Source organism: Rhinopithecus roxellana, chromosome 12 (assembly GCF_007565055.1).
Source record: "Rhinopithecus roxellana isolate Shanxi Qingling chromosome 12, ASM756505v1, whole genome shotgun sequence".
Lineage (NCBI taxonomy): Eukaryota > Metazoa > Chordata > Mammalia > Primates > Cercopithecidae > Rhinopithecus > Rhinopithecus roxellana.
The window spans coordinates 115333094-115352912 of record NC_044560.1 but is presented as its reverse complement, the minus strand read 5'-3'; the positions used below and the strand labels follow the sequence as shown (position 1 = coordinate 115352912).

At 56.4% G+C, this 19819-nt stretch overlaps 1 protein-coding gene across 2 annotated transcripts; it reads right to left on the bottom strand.

Annotated features, from left to right (window-relative positions):
* Positions 1-610: 610 nt before the first annotated feature.
* KMT5C (lysine methyltransferase 5C) lies at positions 611-8853 on the bottom strand. Of its 2 annotated transcripts, XM_010379188.1 has the most exons (9): positions 8743-8853; positions 6656-6910; positions 6322-6487; positions 5850-5959; positions 4868-5031; positions 4732-4751; positions 2378-2514; positions 2045-2229; positions 611-1775 (listed from the first exon to the last, which is right to left on the bottom strand). In XM_010379188.1, the coding sequence occupies exons 2-9, from the start codon at positions 6763-6765 to the stop codon at positions 1282-1284; spliced, it is 1386 nt and encodes a 461-aa protein (XP_010377490.1). In that variant the 5' UTR covers positions 6766-6910; positions 8743-8853; the 3' UTR covers positions 611-1281. The 2 variants fall into 2 exon arrangements, with proteins under 2 accessions (XP_010377490.1, XP_030769071.1); XM_030913211.1 differs by lacking the exons at positions 6656-6910; positions 8743-8853 and having other exon boundaries at positions 6054-6454.
* Between the last annotated feature and the right edge of the window lie 10966 nt (positions 8854-19819).

Genomic DNA, 19819 nt, shown 5'->3' with positions numbered 1-19819 from the left:
GTCAGCCGCTGTTAGTCCTTTTGTAAAACAAGATTGCAGGGAGAGTTAAGACGCCCTGGCAAAATCCAGATTCTGGATTGGACCTGAAGAAACAAGATTCATCATCCTGGCCTCAGACACAGCAAAGTCCAAGATGCCACAGCTGAGGAAGGCCCTGTCAGCGCCGCCTCCCCCAGGCCTGGCTCTGGTGTCCTGGGCAGCCCCCACACCCCCACTCAGCCAGCCGCCACCAGTCTCTCTCTGTTTGGACTGAGTTGTGGGAGCGGCCTCTTACTGAGAAGTGCCAGAAGGGAGAACGAAGGACCCTCAAGTCCCCATGTGGCCTTGGCAAGTCACTCTGCTTGCTAAACCTTGTTGACCTCACCTGGAAAATGGGAGGACCCGCTCCTAGGAGAGGATGGGTCTGAAGGCATTTTTATAAGCACAGCCCGAGTGGGGATGGGGCTCCAGCCTCAGTCCCCCTAGTCCGTCACCCTCCCAAATCCCTCTCCCGACAGCTCTCAGGGCCGCAGGCCTGGGTTGCCTCTTCCCCTTCTCACCAGCACAGCTGAGGGTCTCACCCTCCCCATATCCCTTCAAAACATAAGCCAAAACAAAAAACTGCCAAGGGTGCTGCTTATAACAAGGTTTTAATAAAATAAAAAGTTCAAGTGCTTCCAATCCCCCAACATACCCCTTTCTGGTGTGGGGGAGGGGAGGGAGCCCCCCACCCCAATAGCACCAGGATAGCACCATGAGAAAGATGAGGTCGCACCCGGCCTCCCTGAGACCCATAGGGGGTGGTGAGGGGAACATGCCCCCAGATACCCCCCAACCTTCCCCCCACCGTAGACAGCTGCAGAGCTGAGAGCGAACCCAGTCCCCTCGTGAGGGCAGTCTCTGGAGCGCGCCACCCCTCTGTCAGTTCCACCTCCTCCTGAGGCCTGTACTTCCGGGGAGATGCTGTGGGCTGGCCCCTGCCCCTTATGGCTTTGCTCCCTGGGGAGGAAGGGGCTGAGGGAGGCGGATGGCTCCTGCAGTCCTGAGGCTGGGGCAGGGGTGGGAAGGGCAGCAAATGGCCAGGGCTCCCTGTGGGAGTGGGGGTGGCTCAGGGGTCAGCAGTCACAAAGGGTCAGGGGTCACATCCCTGGGGGTGTCCAAACCAACCCCGTTCCAGGGTCGGAGCTATGCTGGAGTCAAGGGTCAGCTCCCTCCCAGAGGTCCAAGGACTCCTTCTGGAGGTCCTGGGGAGTAGCCAGGAGAGAGACCCCCTCTCCCTGCTGCGCCTCCCCGTCTGGCCTGTCACAGCTCTTCACCGTCGACATCTAGGTCGATGGAACCGTGGCTGACCACCAGCCGTAGGCGCTTGGGTGGGGAGAAGGGGGCGAAGGCGAGGGCCTGCTTCGGGATCAGGATGGGGCCTGGGGTCCCAGCAGGGTCTGGGGTGGCTGGTGGGGCTGGGGCCAGGCGACGAAGGTCCACCCGCACCACGTAAGGCAGCCCATAGCGCCGGGCCCAGTGCCAGTCCTGCTGGGGGACCCAGCGGGCGCGGGGGGGCTGGCCCAGGGCCACCAGGGCCTCTCCTCGCAGGCGGCAGTGGGGGCCACAGCCTCCCCATCGGTGCAGGGAGATGCGGGCGGCATGGTGGGTGGAGAGCACTGGGGCCCTCCGGGGCCGGGGGCGTCGGCGCTTCCGGGACCGCACTCGGGGCTGGGGCTGAGGCAGCCACTGGAGCCAGAGGGGTGAGGTGTCTGGGCGGGCACTACAGGCTGGCAGGCGCAGGGGTTGGCAGGCGGCTGTGAAGGTCCAGGTGGCAGGGAGAGGAGAAACAAAGGAGAGGTGAAGTCAGTGCAAGCTGGGCCGGTCCTCCTCTGGACAAGGAGGCGGCTCTGCCCTGCACTCCCCAGAGGAACGATGTAGGCAGAACTGCCCAACAGAGAGGCCTGCCAGGAGCTGAGGGTGGGAGGCAGGGTGCCAGGCTAGGCAGAGAGCTCAGAAGAAAGGAGACAGATGACCAGGAGCACACAGGGTAGGGGCTGCCGGGATGGCAGGGAGGGGTGCTCACCACAGAACGGGTCCCGGCGCAGTGGGGACGGGTGCACGCAGACCCGAGGGCCCAGCAGGCCCTGTCGGCCGCCGCTGTCCAGGCCTTGCAGCCGCCGCTTGGTCTCACGTAGCTGGTACTTGTCCAGGGGCCGTGGTGGCAACGCAGGCTCCCTAGGTCTCGTTCGGAAAGCTCCTTCGCCTCTCCTGGGAGATCGGGTGGAGGGGAGATGAGAGGCTGGGGCCGGACACGCTCAGGGATGGGCCCCGAGGGTGCGTTTCTGGGCTCAAGAAGCCCAGACGCCCGGGGCAGCCAGCCTGTCCTGAACCCACCCGCCTCTTGCCTGGTCCCCACCTCTCACAGGTGTAGCATTCACAGTGCTCATTCTTCTCCCCGAAGAAGCCCTCACCGTAGAAGCACGTCACCTCGTCCCCAGGCTCGATGTCCCGGAGCACCTTGACACAGGCGGCGTTCCCATCTGCAGGCACAAACTGAGGGCAAAGCCCGCTCAGCGCCCTGGCCCAGGGCACAGGGGAGGGCTCACCCATCCCCACGCCTGGCCAGACACCCTGGCCCTGAGCGTCCTCTTCTGGAATGGGGCAACAGCCGAGCCCCGAAAAGTGGCATTCTGAGGCGGCTGCCTTGTCCCGGGCCTGTCCTTTGCCTGTAGCCCCTGCACAATCCACCCACTGGCTGGTTTCTACCCCTCCCTGCAGGATGATGATCTAACCTGACCTTCTGGCAGCATGCAGCGCCAGCAGTGGTGACCGCTCCCTCCAGCCTCTGTGGCCTTGTGTCAAGCCCCACCTCTTCTGCCACACGCAAGCCCATCCCCTCCTGAGCTGCCTGCCCCCCACCAAACTGTTCCTTGGCAGCTGAGGTCTGAGCTCTGCCTGCCATGGGCTGCCCCCGCTTCTCTGAGGCCCGCCTCCACTCCACAGCCCAATCCGTGTGTGCTCTGGCCCTGCCTTTGGGATCATTCACCCAGGAGCTGCCCCGCAGGCTCCTCCCGGGCCCCACACAGCTGTGCCTCCCTCCCTGTTCCCCGTCTAGAAGGGGGCATGACCACTGTCCACCCAACTGTCCATTTATCCATCCACTGAAGACTGACATTTGCCGGGGAGTAGCCCTCGCCACCTGCCTGCCTGACGGCCCCCAGACCAACCGGCCACTACCTCCTAAGTGCGCCACCTCCCACATCCTCATCCTCCTTGCCTCCCTGAAACCCCTACTGGAGTCAGCCCCTCATCACCTCTCTGTGGCCACCCTGCCTCCAGCCTCTCCCCCTCCTGCCAAGCCTCTTGCACATGGGCCTCCAGGGTGACCTAAAAACCAAGCTTCCCATTATACGCCCTGGGGGGAGCTTCTGTGGCTCCCTGGCCCGGGCCACAAGGCCTTGCTGCCCGACCAAAGCCGTCATTGGGCACCCCCAGGCCTCCGGTATGCCGTGTCCTGCTAGACGCCCTCCTTTGCCCCTGATTTAACACCTAGGGAAATTCTGCCTTTCTGTCGATGCCCAGCATGGCATCGCTTCTGTGAAGCCAGATGGTTCTAGATCGCTGGCGAGTCGGCCGCCCTCTCCTGTGCTCAAGGTGGCTAGCGCACACTCGCCCTGCAGAGCCTCTCCAGGTACCACCTTTCGTTTCCATCCTACCCAGTGTCTGTGTGTGGTGCCAGATCAGGGCCGCGCATTCGCTGTCCAAAACCCTCTGGCACACCTGACCAGCCTGCAGAGTTCCTGGGCAACCAACCCCATCTGAGATGAAAAACCAAAGGCCAGGGGTAGCATAGCCAGGACCCCAACTCAGTTCTGACCCTGGAGCTGAAGATCTGGACCCCTTTGTCCTGCCTCCCGGGGCGCCCCTCCGAGGTCTGTGCTCCAGAGGGTCCACCCTCAATGCCTTCCTGGAGTCGACCCTCCTCATTCCTTCCGCTTCCCGGCTATAGGACAACCAGCGGCCTCTCCTCAGTATGTCTGGACAGCATCCTGAGTCCTGACCCCTGACCCCAGGGGCTCTCTGGCCTCCCTGCTCCTGACACCACAGCTGCCTGTGTTGCTCCCTGCAAGTCTGGGAGCTCCCACCACAGGGCCCTGCCTCACTGCCACACTCCCTGCCCAAATTGGCACAGCTCCCAGCTCAGTTTTCAGAGGAGAAAGATGGCCAGCAGCTGGCAACCAGTGTTCCAGCGCAACTTCACAAACAGCCAGGCAACACTGGCCAAGCTGGAGCCCCTTCCTCCTTTTTGGTAGCCTTGTGACCAAATACCCACTCTGCTCCTTCCAGGACCCGTGGGAAGCCGTGGAGACAGGGGGCAGCATTTGGCTCTTTTTTTGTTTTTATTTTTGAGAGAGTCTCGGTCTGTCGCCCAGGCTGGAGTGCAGTGGTGCAATCTCGGCTCACTGCAAGCTCCTCCTCCCAGGTTCTCGCCATTCTCCCGCCTCAGCCTCCCGAGTAGCTGGGACTACAGGTGGCCGCCACCACGCCCGACTAATTTTTCGTATTTTTAGTAGAGATGGGGTTTCACCGTGGTCTCGATCTCCTGACCTCATGATCCGCCTGCCTCGGCCTCCCAAAGTGCTGGGATTACAGGCGTGAGCCACCGCGCCTGGCCGGCGTTTGGCTCTTTACTGACCAAAAACCCTTTCCCCAGGCCGCAGGCACCCTTTCTTCCCACGTGGCCACTCCTCCCGAGTCCCAGGGCCTTACCTTGCAGTTGGGCTTGCAGTCTGGAGCCAGTTGGGGCAGGAGAGAGAAGACAGGTGGGTGAGCTCAGAGCTCAGTCGCCAAACCCTCCCACTACCTCCCTCCAGCTCTGCCTGGCCCCATCCCATCCCACCCTCACCATGGTTGATGAAGGCGGCTGGGCCCAGCCACAGCTGAGCACTTCGCTTGCGGGTTGAGTACATGATGCTGAAGTCATTCTCACCGGCCCTCAGCAGCCCCTCATCCGCCTCCCGCAGCTCTGCGATGCAGCCCACCAGCAGCTCCAGCTTCTCATTCTTTTTCCTGCCAAGAGGCCAGGGGGCGGAGCTATGGGCAATGCCTGGCCTCCTGCAGGTGCTCAGGGGACTCGGGCCTCTGGCACAGAGGCACCCAGGAAGCAGGGACTCCTGTGCGCTGGTGCTGGCTACTGGCGATCCGTCTTCCAGATCTTCCTCTTCCCCTCCCGCCTGGGTGGGCTTCCCTGCTCCAGCCCACAGCCTCACAGGACCCTGCTGCTGAAAGCCTTCAGGACAGCACGCACGCAGCAGATACAGCCCCCATTCTCTCCCCTCACTCTCATAGCACCTGCTCCCAATTCCCTCCTGTCTGGACTCCCCACTACTCGCCCCACCAGACCCTCAGGCTGGTGCTTCCCCTCTCAGTGTGAGCCTCGCCCTGGGAGCACTTGCTCATTCCTCGCAGCTCCCCTGCAGCATGTACCAGCCGGGACAGTGACTGCATGTTGACTTGTCTGCCACCCGCCTCCTCACCAGACTGTGAACCCCGCAGGGGCAGGGTCTCCTCACTGCACTCAGGGGTGTTTAACATGTGGTGGGGGCTCAGGTCACGATGAGGTAAGGACAGCGCACCCCTAAGCAGAAGCCTAGTTCTTTCCTGGAAGCCCCAAGAACCCTGGGGTCACATCTGGGGTCTCCCGCTCCAGCAGCACCCTGGTAGCCATAAAGGTCTTCCAGGATTAGCCCCACTACCTTCCTAGGAGGCCCGGAGGACCAGGCACCTCTCTTTTCCCCGGTTGGCCAGTCCATGAACAGAGGGTCTCTCTTGTCCCCTCTGAGCCCTGTCTCTTCCAAGGAGACCCGGAGGGAGTCCTGCCCTCTTACCAAGCACGAGTGGACACGATCTTGGCCCCGTTGGTCTCCATGGAGTAGCGCGTGCAGGGCAGGATAGTAAAGCCACTTTCCGGCAGGAAGGCACGGAGGTAGCGATAGACCTGGTGAGGGTGAGCGTGGGGGTGAGGAGGCGGGGCAGGGGCATCTTTGGCCCTCTCTCTCCAGGAATCTAGGCCTGCTCTGCCACTGACTCACTGTGTGGTCTTGGGGGCCTCGTGTTCCCTCTCGGGGCCTCAGTTTCCTCATCCGTCAAATGAAGAGGTTGGAGTACATCTCAGAGGGCCCCCCCCAACTCTCCTCTCCTAGGATTCTCTGAGCCTTGTCTCAGATGGTCCCAAGGGCTAGGAAGTCAGGGGGCCCCAGGGGCTGCGCTGAGGGACTCTAGAGCGTCTGCCAAGCAGGACCGAGCCCGGTGAGCAGGGAGGACACGCGGTGAGGACGGGGGAGGGGAGGGCGCCCTCACGTGGGTCTTGAGGGCAGCCTCCTGCCGCGGGCCCCGGCTCTGGAAGTAGTGGGCCGTCCAGCCTCCCACCGTCAGGGCCCGGTACGCAGCCTCCAGGTCCCGCTGCCTCAGGAAAGTTTCCAGCGCTGAGCGCAGGTGCTGCTGTCGCCGCAGTGGGGGCACAGGGCTGGGGGAGAGGGCATGCCTGGGTCCCAGGGCCTTCCCGGGCCCCGGCCCCAACCCCCACTTGGAGCTGAGGGGAGGACCAGGCTGAGGAGAGGGCTGAGGGGCGGCAGTGGTGCAAGGGGAGGGGTCCTGACCCCTCGGGCCCACCCTCGCCCCCAGGCCGCCTCACCTGACGTTCATCTTATGGGTGCGGAAACCGAGGTAGGGGTCCAGGACGAGGCTGGTGGCCAGGTCGTCGTTCTCACACAGTTCTCGTGCTGTCACTCTGTCCGGCCCCATGGTGCCCTGCGGACCATGCTGCCTCTGGCAGAGAGCAGGAACAGGTGAGAGGGCAAGGCAGGCGCGGGGAGCCTGGCGTGGTGCTGACTCCACTCCTGCGCTACTCAGAAGCCGTGGGGGATGCTGGTGAGCCCCACAATCTCATCTGCAAAATGGGGAGAAAAGCAGTGCTGACTTCACCGGGCTGCTGGCGAAGATGGAACGCAACAAGTACTTCTGAGAATAGGGAAACCCCAGAGCCATGTCAGCCATCACCTTAGCATCTCTATCCCCTCTTGCTCTGCAGGGCAGACACAGGCCCCGTAAACACACAACCCCCACGTGCACAGGCACACGGGCACCAGGCACACCCATGCACATTCAGAATGACACACACAGAGACCCCCCCCACACACACACCTCTGTGGGCCCAGGGAAAGCTGACTGGCAGCAGGGATCACCCTAAAGGCTTAGCAAGGCGGGGAGCCGCTTCACCTCTAGCCCTCAAGGAGGAAAAGTCAAAGCTTCCGGCCAGCCCGAGGTCCCGCCCTCCACCCCCCACGACCCAGCCTCGTCTCCGCCCCCTGCCTCCCCGGCAGCCTTCGGGAGTGGTCAGGAGGCTTCGGGTGAAGCCCCAGGCAGCCTGGAGGCGGGTGAGGGGAGGGAGGGCAGGGGAGGGATCCCAGCACCTGCTCCCTCTCCAAGGATTCCAGGGGAGGGGGGCTCAGAGGACAAAAGCAGGGGTGGGGTGGGGAGCAAAGGAAGACTATGGGGAGGCAGCACAGGTCAACATTTACAAAAACATGTTTTTAAAGCGGAGCCAGGAGAGAATGGAGAGATGAAGGAGACCATCCAAACCCCTAACCCGGACGGAGGGCCAGCCTCGTCCCCGCACCAGGGCGCCCCAGGCTCATCTGCGCCCGGGAGGGGAGGAGATGGGGCAGGGCAAGGAGCGGGAGCTGCAGAGACGGCTGTAGAGGGGTCGGGGACAGACTGGGAGGTTGCGGAAGAGAAAGAGGGGGCGCTGCGGAAGGGCACCAGGGACGGCGGGGAAGCTGGAGGCAAGGACAGAAACGCACAGCGGTGGGCACGGCAGGGGGCCGTGCCGGGGAGAAGGCTGCAGCCGGGCCTGGGGGTGCTCAGAGGGGTGTGAGGAAGGGAAGGGGGTGCCAGGGAGGGCAGAGAGCGGGGAAAGGCCTAGGGACCCAGGGAGGAGCCAGACGGGAGACCTGGGTGGGGGGGCGACCCAGGGACGGTGGAGAGGATCCTGGGTGTCCAGTGAGTGAGGGGACTGAGAGGGCCGACAGGGGCCTAGGGATCCAGACGGGGCTTGGTGGGGTCCTGGGGAATCCAGGAAAGGGAGACCCTAGGGAAGGGCCTGGGGGCCCAGGGAGGGGCCTGGGTAGGCGGTGAGAGCCCAGGGCAAGGGACCTGGAGGGTCAGAGGCCAACCTCAGGGTCCAGGGAGAGCCAGGAGAGGGGTCAGGGAGAGGTTCTAGGGCACAGAGAGACCTAGAAGGTCCAGGAGGAAGCCTGGAGGGTGACAGGATGTCAGGGATTGGCCCTGGGGGTGCAGGGAGGGCCCAGGGGTGAGAAAGGGGTCAGGGAGAGGCTCTGAGGGTGCAGGAAGAGGCCTAGGGGTGCAGGGAGAAGCCTGGAGGGTGAGGTCAGGGAAAGGCCCTGGGGGGTGCAGGAGGAGGCCTGAGGGTGCAGGGAGAGGCCTGCAGAGTGACAGGAGGTCAGGGAGAGGCCCTGAGGATGCAGGGAGGGCCGTGGACATAAGAAGGGGGTCAGGGCCCGGGTGAGGAAGCACAGGAAGGAGGCTGCGGTGCCGCGAAGCCCGAGGCCCGGCGAGGGGACGGGAGACTTGGGTGCCTGGACACGAGGAGGGGCCGGGCGGGGTGGGGGGCAGTCGGGGCAGGGGGCGACTGGGAGCCAAGGCGGCGCAGGGCTGGGGCCGTGAAGGGGCTCAGAGATCGGGCCCCGCGCCGCCCCTCACCCGCTTCTCCTCCTCCTCCTCCTCCTCAGGCGCCCGCGCCGCCGCCGCCAACACCTCCCACTGCCTCCTTCAGCTCTCGTCAAACACTGTCGCCGCACCTCCCATCTGCTCGCCGGGCCCGCCCCGCCAAGGCTACTGAGGCTTTCTATTGGTCACGGCTACCGCCACTCCTCCGTTGCTGCGAAGCTCCAGCGCTCCCATTGGTCAAGCCGCAGTCTTTCCCCGCCCGGTTCTCATCAGTACCCAGATAAAATCCCGCCACGCCCCCCACCCCCCCCCCCCCCGCCGTCAAACGCCGCGAACTGTTGTCAGTGGTTCACATCGCTGTCCCTCAGTCTCTGCCATAGAGACGTGTCCCGCCTCCTCTCCCACTGCGGCCTGAAATCGACGCACTCATTGGCCGAAAGCGCAGTCGCTCCGGGCGAAACTCGGGTTGGGTCGGGTTATTCAGGTCCAAGTGGAAAGAGGGCGGGCTCTGCCAGCACCAGTAGTCGTATATGACTGGCTGGCCTTGGGACAGCTCCTCTTTCCATTGGGTAAGGCATCCGTCCATCACCATAGAGTTGCGGCCTCTCTATTCTCTTTCTCCGAGGAACGCTTCAGCCGCAGGAGGGAGAAAGCCAGAGCGGGCGGGAGGAAGGCGGTGAATGTGTGCGCACCGCCATCCCTCTCCCCTCCCTCCCGGTGAAGCCTGCGGTTACTAAGGCGACGAAACTTTATTGACAGCTCTGCCTGGCTACAAAGGGCTCTTCAGTCTCTCTCCCTCCCAGACCACCGTCTCCCTCCCTCCCTCCCCGTTTACACTGCTGCGTTTCGGGAGTATCCACAGCCATTCTGTGGGACCTTCCCGCGATATGAACGGGGTCGGATGGAGGGGAGGCTGAGGGAGGAGTGGGGACTTTTGAGACAAGTCCTGACTCCTGGGGCGCTCCCCTGGGGCACCCCCTAATTGGGATCACCCCCTACCTCAATCCTGGAGGCAAACGTAACTAACAATTCATCATAATTACGCCCAGAGTAATAAGCTCCACACTCAGAACAGGCGGTCTTTGTTTGCTTGTTTGTTTGTTTCGCCACAGACATCCTTCGCCTAACGACACTGATACCATCTGGGCAGTGCGTGTTCAGGCGATGTCGTCATCCTGCCAACATCCTAGAGCAACATCACTCACACCTACGTGGCAGGGCTGCGGGCACCTGGGCTGTAAGGTGGCCGGCGGCTCCTGGGCCACACAGCTGTGCGTCAGGTTACTGTCCGGTAACACAATGTAGGCGCTTGTGTGTCTACTCATAGAAAAGGTACCGTAAAAATTCGGTATGTCAGTTTTATAGGATCACTGTCAGACATGCGGTTCACCTGTATAGCTATAAATAGTGGGCCTTTGGCCGGGCGCGGTGGCTCAAGCCTGTAATCCCAGCACTTTGGGAGGCCGAGACGGGCGGATCACGAGGTCTGGAGATCAAGACCATCCTGGCTAACACGGTGAAACCCCGTCTCTACTAAAAATACAAAAACTAGCCGGGCGAGGTGGCGGCGCCTGTAGTCCCAGCTACTCGGGAGGCTGAGGCAGGAGAATGGCGTAAACCCGGGAGGCGGAGCTTGCAGTGAGCTGAGATCCATCTGGCCATTGCACTCCAGCCTGGGCGACAGAGGGAGACTCCGTCTCAAAAAACAAAAACAAAAACAAACAAACAAACAAACAAACAAAAATAGTGGGCCCTTAAAACAATGCATGGCACAGAGTAGGTGCTGTTTTTGGGGGAGGTGTGTGTGTGTGTTTGAGACAGAGTATCGCTCTGTCGCCCAGGCTGGAGTGCAGTGGAGTGATCTCGGCTCACTGCAGTCTCCGCTTCCCAGGTTCAAACGATTCTCTTGCCTCAGTCTCGCAAGTAGCTGAGATTACAGGCATGCACTACCACACTCGGCATTTTTTTTTTTTTTTTTTTTTTTTGGAGACGGGCGTTTCACCATGTTGGTCAGGCTGCTCTCGAACTCCTGACCTCAGGTGATCCACCTGCCTCAGCCTCCCAAAGTGCTGGGATTACAGGTGTGAGGCACCGCGCCTGGCATGTATTGTGTTTTGAGACAGGGTCTTGCTCTGTCACCCAGGCTGGAGTGCAGTGGTGCAATGATGGCTCACTGCAGCCTTGACCTCCTGGGTTCAAGCAATCCTCTGCCTCAGCCTCCTGAGTAGCTGGGACCACAGACGCATGCCACCATGCCCAGCTAATTCTTTAATTTTTTGTAGAGACAGAGTCTCTCCGTGGGCTTATTCAAGTGATGCTCCCTTCTATCTCTCTCTTTTTTTTTTTTTGAGACAGGGTCTTGCTCTGTCACCCAGGCTGGAGTGCAGTGGTGTGATCTTGGCTCTCTGCCTCCCAGATTCAAGTGATTCTCCTGCCTCAGCCTCCTGAGTAGCTGGGATTACAGGTGCCCACCACCATGCCTGACTAATTTTTGTATTGTTAGTATAGGCGTGGTTTCACCATGTTGGCTAGGCTGGTCTTGAACTCCTCAGGTGATCCACCTGCCTCAGCCTCCCAAAGTGCTGGGATTACAGGTGTGAGCCACTGCGCCTGGCCTAGGCACTTTGTTAATATGTACGGAATGAATGTATGAATGACCAACCAATAAGGATGAAGCTGATAGTCTCTACGTTGCTCTGTGACTTTGAGGAAGTGACTTGCCATCTCTGGGCTTCGGGTTCCCATCTATAAAACAAAGACCATACACTTGTTTGGCTTTCAGCTTCCCACCCTTTGTTCATGCAATTTCTTCTCCAACGAGGACTATCCCTTAACCCCATGCTTTACCTCCCTAATCTCTCGTGAGCTCTGGAATACTCCCTAACTCAGGCAGGCACCACAACAGCTAAAGTCGACCACACCTTTCTCGGGACCATCACTTTGGCCAGGACCATGCTGGCAGAAGGGAACTGGGGCTGGGGACTTGCCATGGAGCAGCCAGAAGAGACAGAGGTGGACAGAGGTGGCCGTACAAGGGCAAGGTGATGCCTACTGTAACTCTCTGTTCATCAGTGGGGAGAGACAGGTGACCAGCTCCAGAAGAGAAAAGCAGCCTTACCCAGGGAGGGGGAAATGGCAAGCATAAAGGACTCCATAAAAACCTCAGCTAACTGGAAAAGTCGTATCAGTGTGTATGAAGTGCAGTCCTTCTACTAGTGGGTGGGCGTACACTCTAGAGAAACTCTCCAACTTGGAATAAAGAGATAAACGCCAGAATGCTCGCTATCCTGTTTGTAACAGTGAGGAACTGGAAATGGTCTCCGTGTCCGTCTCCTGAGCAATGGATACATGGGTCCTGGTATATTGATACAGGGGAACACCATAGGTCAGTGAAAGTAGATGCACCAGCATCCCATATATCACCAGAAGTCTACAATGGCATTGCGGAAGTCTACAATGCCATTGACACGAAGTTTTAAAACACATAAAATGGCCGGGCACGGCTGCTCACGCCTGTAATCCCAGCACTTTGGGAGGCCAAGGCAGGTAGATCACCTGAGGTCGGAAGTTCAAGACCAGCCTGGCCAACATGGTGAAACCCTGTCTCTACTAAAAATACAAAAACTTACCCAGGTATGGTGGTGGGCGCCTGTAATCCCAGCTACTTAGGAGGCTGAGGCAGGAGAATTGCTTGAACCTGGGAGGCAGAGGTTGAGGTGAGCTGGAGGTTGCAGTGAGCCGAGACTGCGCCACTATACTCCGGCCTGGACAACAAGAGCGAAATTCCATCTCAAAAAACAAAACAAAACAAAACAAAACAATGGTTGCATGTGGATACATGTTGCAAAAGGATACATACATGAAGGGCATGACTAACACAGGATGGGAGAGGGAAGCGGCGGCCCTTGAGGCGGAGAGGAAAGAATGCAGTTGGGAAAGCTACACACGACATTGGTATTTGTAAATTTTGTTTAAGCCCTGCGGTGGAATCCATGAGTTCATTATAATTTTCTTTTTTCTCTATTTTTTTAACCACACCTGTAACAAAACTGCATTTCTTTCTTTTTTCCTTCCTTTCTTTTTTTTTTTTTTTTTAAGGAGTCTTGCTCTGTCACGCAGGCTGGAGTGCAGTGGCGCAATCTGGGCTCACTGCAAGCTCCGCCTCCCGGGTTCAGGCCATTCTCCTGCCTCAGCCTCCCGAGTAGCTGGGACTACGGGCGCCCGCCACCAGGCCCAGCTAATTTTTGTATTTTTAGTAGAGATGGGGTTTCACCATGTTGGCCAGATTGGTCTCAAACTCCTGACCTCAGGCAATCTACCTGCCTTGGCCTCCCAAAGTGCTGGGATTACAGGTGTGAGCCACCGCGCCCGGCCTGCTATCTGTTCTTTTCTGTTTTTGTTTGTTTGTTTCTGTTTTTTTTTGTTTTTTTTGTATTTTTGTTTTTGAGACGGAGTCTCGCTCTGTCGCCCAGGCTGGAGTGCAGTGGCCGGATCTCAGCTCACTGCAAGCTCCGCCTCCTGGGTTTACGCCATTCTCCTGCCTCAGCCTCCCGAGTAGCTGGGACTACAGGCGCCGCCACCTCGCCCGGCTAGTTTTTGTATTTTTAGTAGAGACGGGGTTTCACCGTGTTAGCCAGGATGGTCTCGATCTCCTGACCTCGTGATCCGCCCGTCTCGGCCTCCCAAAGTGCTGGGATTACAGGCTTGAGCCACCGCACCCGGCCGTTTCTGTTTTTTTAAGAGAATGGCGTGAACCCGGGAGGCGGAGCTTGCAGTGAGCTGAGATCCAGCCACCGCACTCCAGCCTGGGCGACAGAGCCAGACTCCGTCTCAAAAAAAAAAAAAAAAAAAAAGATGGAGTCTTACTCTGTCACCCAGGCTGGAGTGCAGTGGCGTGATCTCAGCTCACTGCAACCTCCGCCTCCCGGATTCAAGCAATTCTCTGCCTCAGCCTCCCAAGTAGCTGGGATTATAGGTGCCCACCACCACGCCTGGCTCATTTTTTTGTATTTTGCATTTTTAATAGAGGTGGGGTTTCACCATCTTGGCCAGGCTGGTCTTGAACTCCTGACCTCGTGATCCACCTGCCTCAGCTTCCCAAAGTGCTGGGATTACAGGCATGAGCCACTGTGCCTGGCTACTGTCTGTTCTTTTCTACAAGTCAGAAATATTTCATAATACAAATAAAATTTGACACATCAATTCCACTTCCAGGGTTTTATTCTTTTTTGTTTTATTGAGACGTCTCATTCTGTTGTCCCGGTGAGCCAAGATGGTGCCATTGTACTCCAGCCTGGGTGATGACAGAGCAAGACTCTGTCTCAAAATAAATAAATAAATAAAATAAAATAAAATAAAACCTTCAGACCTCCTGAGAACTCACTCATTATGATGAGAACAGCATGGGGGTTCACCATGATTCAATTTCCTCCACCTCGTCCTGCCCTTGACATGTGGGGGTTATGGGGTTTCAAATTCAAGGTGAGATTTGGGTAGGGACCCAGAGCCAAATCATCTCGCTCAGCATTGTTTAAAAAACAGAAAAGTAGGTCGGGTGCGGTGGCTCATGCCTATAATCCCAACACTTCGGGAGGCCGAGGCGGGCGGATCTCCTGAGGTCAGGAGTTTGAGACCAGCTTGGCCAGCGTGGCGAAATGCTGTCTCTACTAAAAGTACAAAAGTTAGCCAGGCGTGGTGGGCGCCTGTAACCCACCTACTCAGGAGGCTGAGGCAGGACAATCATTTGAACCCGGGAGGCGGAGGTTGCAGTGAGGTGAGATCAAGCCATTGCCCTCCAGCCTGGGCAACAGAGCAAAATGTCTAAAAACAACAACAATAACAACAAAAGCCCAGAAAAGAGTGTCCAACAATAGGAGGTGGCTGAACCAATTCTAGCACATCTCACAACATGGGCTAATGTGAAAGCTATCACTGAACTTTTTTTTTTTTTTTTTTTTTTGAGACGGAGTCTCGCTCTGTCGCCCAGGCTGGAGTGCAGTGGCGTGATCTCGGCTCACTGCAAGCTCCACTTCCCGGGATCATGCCATTCTCCTGCCTCAGCCTCCTGAGTAGCTGGGACTACAGGCACCCGCCACCGCGCCCGGCTGATTTTTTTTGTATTTTTAGTAGAGACGAGGTTTCACTGTGGTCTCGAACTCCTGACCTTGTGATCCGCCCGCCTTGGCCTCCCAAAGTGCTGGGATTACAGGCGTGAGCCACCGCGCCCGGCCAGCTGTTACTGAACTCTTACCATACAGCAGCCACTTTGCAAATAGCCTCGTGAGGGAGGGGCTGTTAGAATGCTTATTTTACGGATAAGCAAAGTAAGGCTTACAGAGATGATGTAACTGGCCCAGAGTTAACATCCAAGTCACAGGACTCCAGAGTCTGGTGCACTTTGCACTCCTGATGTCCGGGCCGCGCTGCCCAGAAAGAAACCAGCTGCTGATAGTTGGCGGGGTGGGTCTCAGAATTCAGGTGGCATAATAAAATAAGAAGAAATGACTCATGCTGGGATGAGATGGCCCAGCATGGATAGTCCCGAGAACATCATGCTAGGCGAAGGGGGCCAGAGACGAAAGGCCACACTCGGTATGACGCCATTTCCATGAAATGTCCAGGATAGGTAAATCCATAGAGACACAAAGCAAATTCACAGTTGCGGAGGCTGGGACAAGTGACTGCTAACAGGTACGGGCTTTCCTTTTGGGATGATGAAGAAGTTCTGGAACTAGACAGTGGTGATGGTTGTACTGAATACCACTGAATTGTACACTTTAAAATAGTTAAAATGGGGCCGGGCATGGTGACTCATGCCTGTAATTCCAGCACTTTGGGAGGCTGAGGTGGTTGGATCACCTGGGGTCAGGAGTTTGAGACCAGCCTGACCAACATGGCAAAACCCCATCTCTACTAAAAATACAAAAAATTAGCCGGGCACAGTGGCAGGCACCTGTAATCTCAGCTATTCGGGAGGCTGAGGCAGAAGAATCGCTTGAACCCAAGAGGCAGAGGTTGCAGTGAGCCGAGATCACACCATTGCACTCCAGCCTGGGCAACAGAGAGAGACTGCCTCAAAAAAATAATAAAATAAGGCCGGGCGCGGTGGCTCAAGCCTGTAATTCCAGCACTTTGGGAGGCCGAGACGGGCGGATCACAAGGTCAGGAGATCGAGACCATCCTGGCTAACACGGTGAAACCCCGTCTCTACTAAAAAAAATACGAAAAAAACTAGCCGGGCAAGGTGGCGGGCGCCTGTAGTCCCAGCTACGCGGGAGGCTGAGGCAGAAGAATGGTGTGAACCCGGGAGGCGGAGCTTGCAGTGAGCTGAGATCCGGCCACTGCACTCCAGCCCGGGTGACAGAGTGAGACTCCGTCTCAAAAAAAAAAAAAAAAAAAAAAAAAAAAAAGTAAAATAAAATAGTTAAAATGGTCTATATATATATATATTTAGAGACATATATAAGTGTTTCTCTGTTACCCAGGTGGAAGTGCAGTGATGTGATCATAACTCATGGCATGGCCTCACGTCATTGTTCATGTACCTACCACTGAATTGTACACTTTAAAATAATTAAAATGAACATTTTAATCCATTAATTAATTTTCGAGACAGGGTTTCACTCTGGAGTGACACAATCATGGCTCACTGCAGCCTTGCTCTCCTGGGCTCAAGCAATTCTCCCACTTCAGCCTCCCAAGTAGCTGGGATTACCTGCACATGCCACCACACCCAGCTTATTTTTAAATTTTTTGTAGAGATGGGATTTCCCTATTCTGCCCAGGCCGGTCCGGAACTCCTGGCTTCAAGCAATCCTCCAGCTTCAGCCTCCCACACACTGGGATTATAGGTGTGAGCCACAGTGTCTGGCTGTAAAACGGTGAATTTTATGTTTTTTGTGTTGTACCACACACACAAAAAGAAAAAAAGGTGGGGTGTGGGGAGTCAAAATCACCTTGGGAATGTGATTAAAATACAGATTCCAAGGCTCAGCCTCAGGGGAGACCTGGTCAAATATTCAGTCTTTTTTTTTTTTTTTTTTTTTTTTTTTTTAAACAGGGTCTCACTCTGTCGCCCAGGCTAGAGTGCAGTGGTGTGATCCTAGCTCACTGCAGCCTTGACCTCCTGAGCTCAAGCCATCCTCCTGCCTCAGCCTTCTGAGTAGCTGGGACCACAGACATGCACTGCCACATCCGGCTAACTTTCTTATTTTTTGTAGAGATTAGGTCTTTCCATGTTGCACAGGCTGGTCTTGAACTCCTGTGCTTAAGCAATCCTACTGCCTCAGCCTCCCAAACTGCTGGGATTGCAGGCTGTATCTGGCCCTATAAGTATACTTATTGTATACTATGTATTAATTTATATACACACAAAGACCTATATAGCTATATCTATATACATATATGATTGCACAAACACACACACACACACCTCATCGTTTTCCTGCTCAAATTTTGCAATGAATTGATATTTTGTGGTAGCCAGCTCCCAATATTGTCCTCAATGACCCCTCAATCTCCACTTCTTCTTTTTTTTTTCTTGAGACAGAGTCTCGCTCTGTTGCCCAGGCTGGAGTGCAATGGTGCGATCTCTGCTCACTGCAACCTTTGCCTTGTGGGTTGAAGGGATTCTCCTCTCTCAGCCTCCTGAGTAGCTGGGATTACAGGCATGTGCCACCAAGCCCGGCTAATTCTTGAAGTTTTAGTAGAGATGGGGTTTCACCATTTTGGTCAGGCTGGTCTCAAACTCTTGGCCTTGTGATCCACCCACCTCAGCCTCCTGAAGTGCTAGGATTTACAGGCATGAGCCACCACGCCCGGTTCCCCATCCTCCACTTGTGGGATTCATATCCTTGTGTAGCTCTTTCCACCACAAATAGTGCTGAGCTGTGTAACCAACAGGATATTGCAAAAATGATGGTGTGTCAAAAGTTAGATCCTAAAAAAAACTCTGTGGCTTTCACTTTGCTCTCTCTGGGATGTCCATGTCAAGAGGACGTTGCAGGACTGGCACGGTGGCTCACACCTGTAATCCTAACACTTTGGGAGGCTGAGGTGGGTGGATCACCTGAGGTCAGGAGTTTGAGACCAGCCTGGCCAACATGGCAAAACCCTATCTCTACTAAAAATACAAAAAAAAAAAAAAAATAGCTGGGCATGGTGGCAGGTGCCAGTAATCCCAGCTACTTGGGAGCCTGAGGCAGGAGAATCATTGAACCCGGGGGGTGGAGGTTGCAGTGAGCCAAGATTGCGCCACTGCACTCCTGTCTGGGCCAAAGAGTGAAACGACGTCTCAAAAAAAATAATATAAAAAAAGAGGACACTGGAAGCTGCCCTGCAGAGAGGTCCATGTTTCGAGGAACTGAAGCCTCAGGCCAGCAGCCAGAGAGGAGCTGAGGCCTCCCGCTAGCTCGTCAGCCATGTGCTTGGGCCACCCCAGCAATAGGAGCTGAGGCCTCCCGCTAGCTCGTCAGCCATGTGCTTGGGCTACCCCGGCAATAATCCTCCGGTGTCTGTCAAGTCTCCAGGTGGCTGTGCAGCCCTGGCCCGTGTCTTGACTGCAACCTTCGAAGCACCCCAAAGCCAGAATCGCTCAGCTAAGCCGTTCCAAAATTTGTGACCCATAAAAACCAGGTGAAGTAAACGTTTATTGTTTTCTGGAGTTGCTGTGGTTAATTAGTACACACCTAGATCAAAATCTAACTTTCTAGGCTGGGCGCAGTGGCTCACGCCTGTAATCCCAGCACTTTGGGGGGCCAAGGCGGGCAAATCACGAGGTCAGGAGTTTGAAACCAGCCTGGCCAACACGGTGAAACCCCGTCTCTACCAAAAATACAAAAATTAGCCGGGTGTGGTGGCAGGCGCCTGTAATCCCAGCTACGTGGGAGGCTGAGGCAGGAAAATTGCTTGAACCCAGGAGGTGGAGGTTGCAGTGAGCCGAGATCATGCCAGTGCACTCCAGCCTGGGTGACAGAGCAAGACTCCATCTCAAAACAAGCAAGCAAACAAACAAACAAACAAAAAAAAACAATTATTAAGAATTTCATGCTGGGCACAGGGGCTCACGCGTGTAATCTCAGAACTTTGGGAGGCCAAGGCAGGCACATCACAAGGTCAGGAGTTCAAGACCAGCCTGACCAACATGGTGAAAGCCCGTCTCTACTAAAGATACAAAAATTAGCCACGCGTGGTGGTGCACGCCTGTAACCCCAGCTCCTTGGGAGGCTGAGGCAGGAGAATCGCTTGAATCCGGGAGGTGGAGGTTGCAGTGAGCTGAGATCGCACCACTGCACTCCAGCCTGGGTGACAGAGTGAGACTCCATCTCAAAACAAACAAACAAACATAAAAGAATGTCAGGGCTGGGCACAGTGGCACACTCCTGTAATCGCAGCACTTTGGGAAACTGAGGCAGGCGGCTCACTTTAGCTCAGGAGTTCTGAGACCAGTCTAGGCAGCTGATGAAACTGTCTCTACAAACATTAGCTGGGTATGGTGGCACGTTTGTAGTCCTAGCTACGGGGGAGACTGAAGTGTGAGGATGTCTTGTGCCCTGGAGGTTGAGGCTGCAGCGAGCCTGTTGATGTCACTGCACAGCAGCCTGGACGACACAGTGAGGCCTTGTCTCTAAAAAAGAAAAAAAAAGAAAGAAAGAAAAAAAAGAGTTTCAAGATGACGATAGCAGTTTTTTTTTTTGTTTTTTGGTTTATTTTGAGACAAAGTCTCGCTTGATAGCAGAGCTTTATTTATTTATTTATTTATTCATTTGCTTATTTAGTTATTTATTTTGAGATGGCGTCTCGCTCTGTCGCCAGGCTGGAGTGCAGTGGCACGATCTCGGCTCATTTCAACCTCCGCCTCCCGGGTTCAAGCAATTCCCCTGCCTCAGCCTCCCGAGTAGCTGAGATTTCAGGCACATGCCACCACGCCCGGCTAGTTTTTTGCATTTTAGTAGACATGGGGTTTCACCTTGTTGGCCAGGATGGTCTCAATCTGCTGACCTCGTCATCTGCCCGCCTCGGCCTGCCAAAGTGCTGGGATTACAGGTGTGAGCCACCGCACCCGGCCGATAGCAGAGCTTTAAATCGGAGCAAATCACTTCTGGGAATGGGA

Bases quoted from the DNA above. Each gene is read 5' to 3' on its own strand.
- KMT5C (XM_010379188.1), bottom strand. From the start codon at position 6,765: ATGGGGCCGGACAGAGTGACAGCACGAGAACTGTGTGAGAACGACGAC. The intron at 6,488-6,655 runs GTGAGGCGGCCT...CCTCTCCCCCAG, and splicing joins ACCCATAAGATGAACGTCAG to CCCTGTGCCCCCACTGCGGC. The intron at 2,515-4,731 runs GTAAGGCCCTGG...CTTTGCCCTCAG, and splicing joins ACTGCAAGCCCAACTGCAAG to TTTGTGCCTGCAGATGGGAA.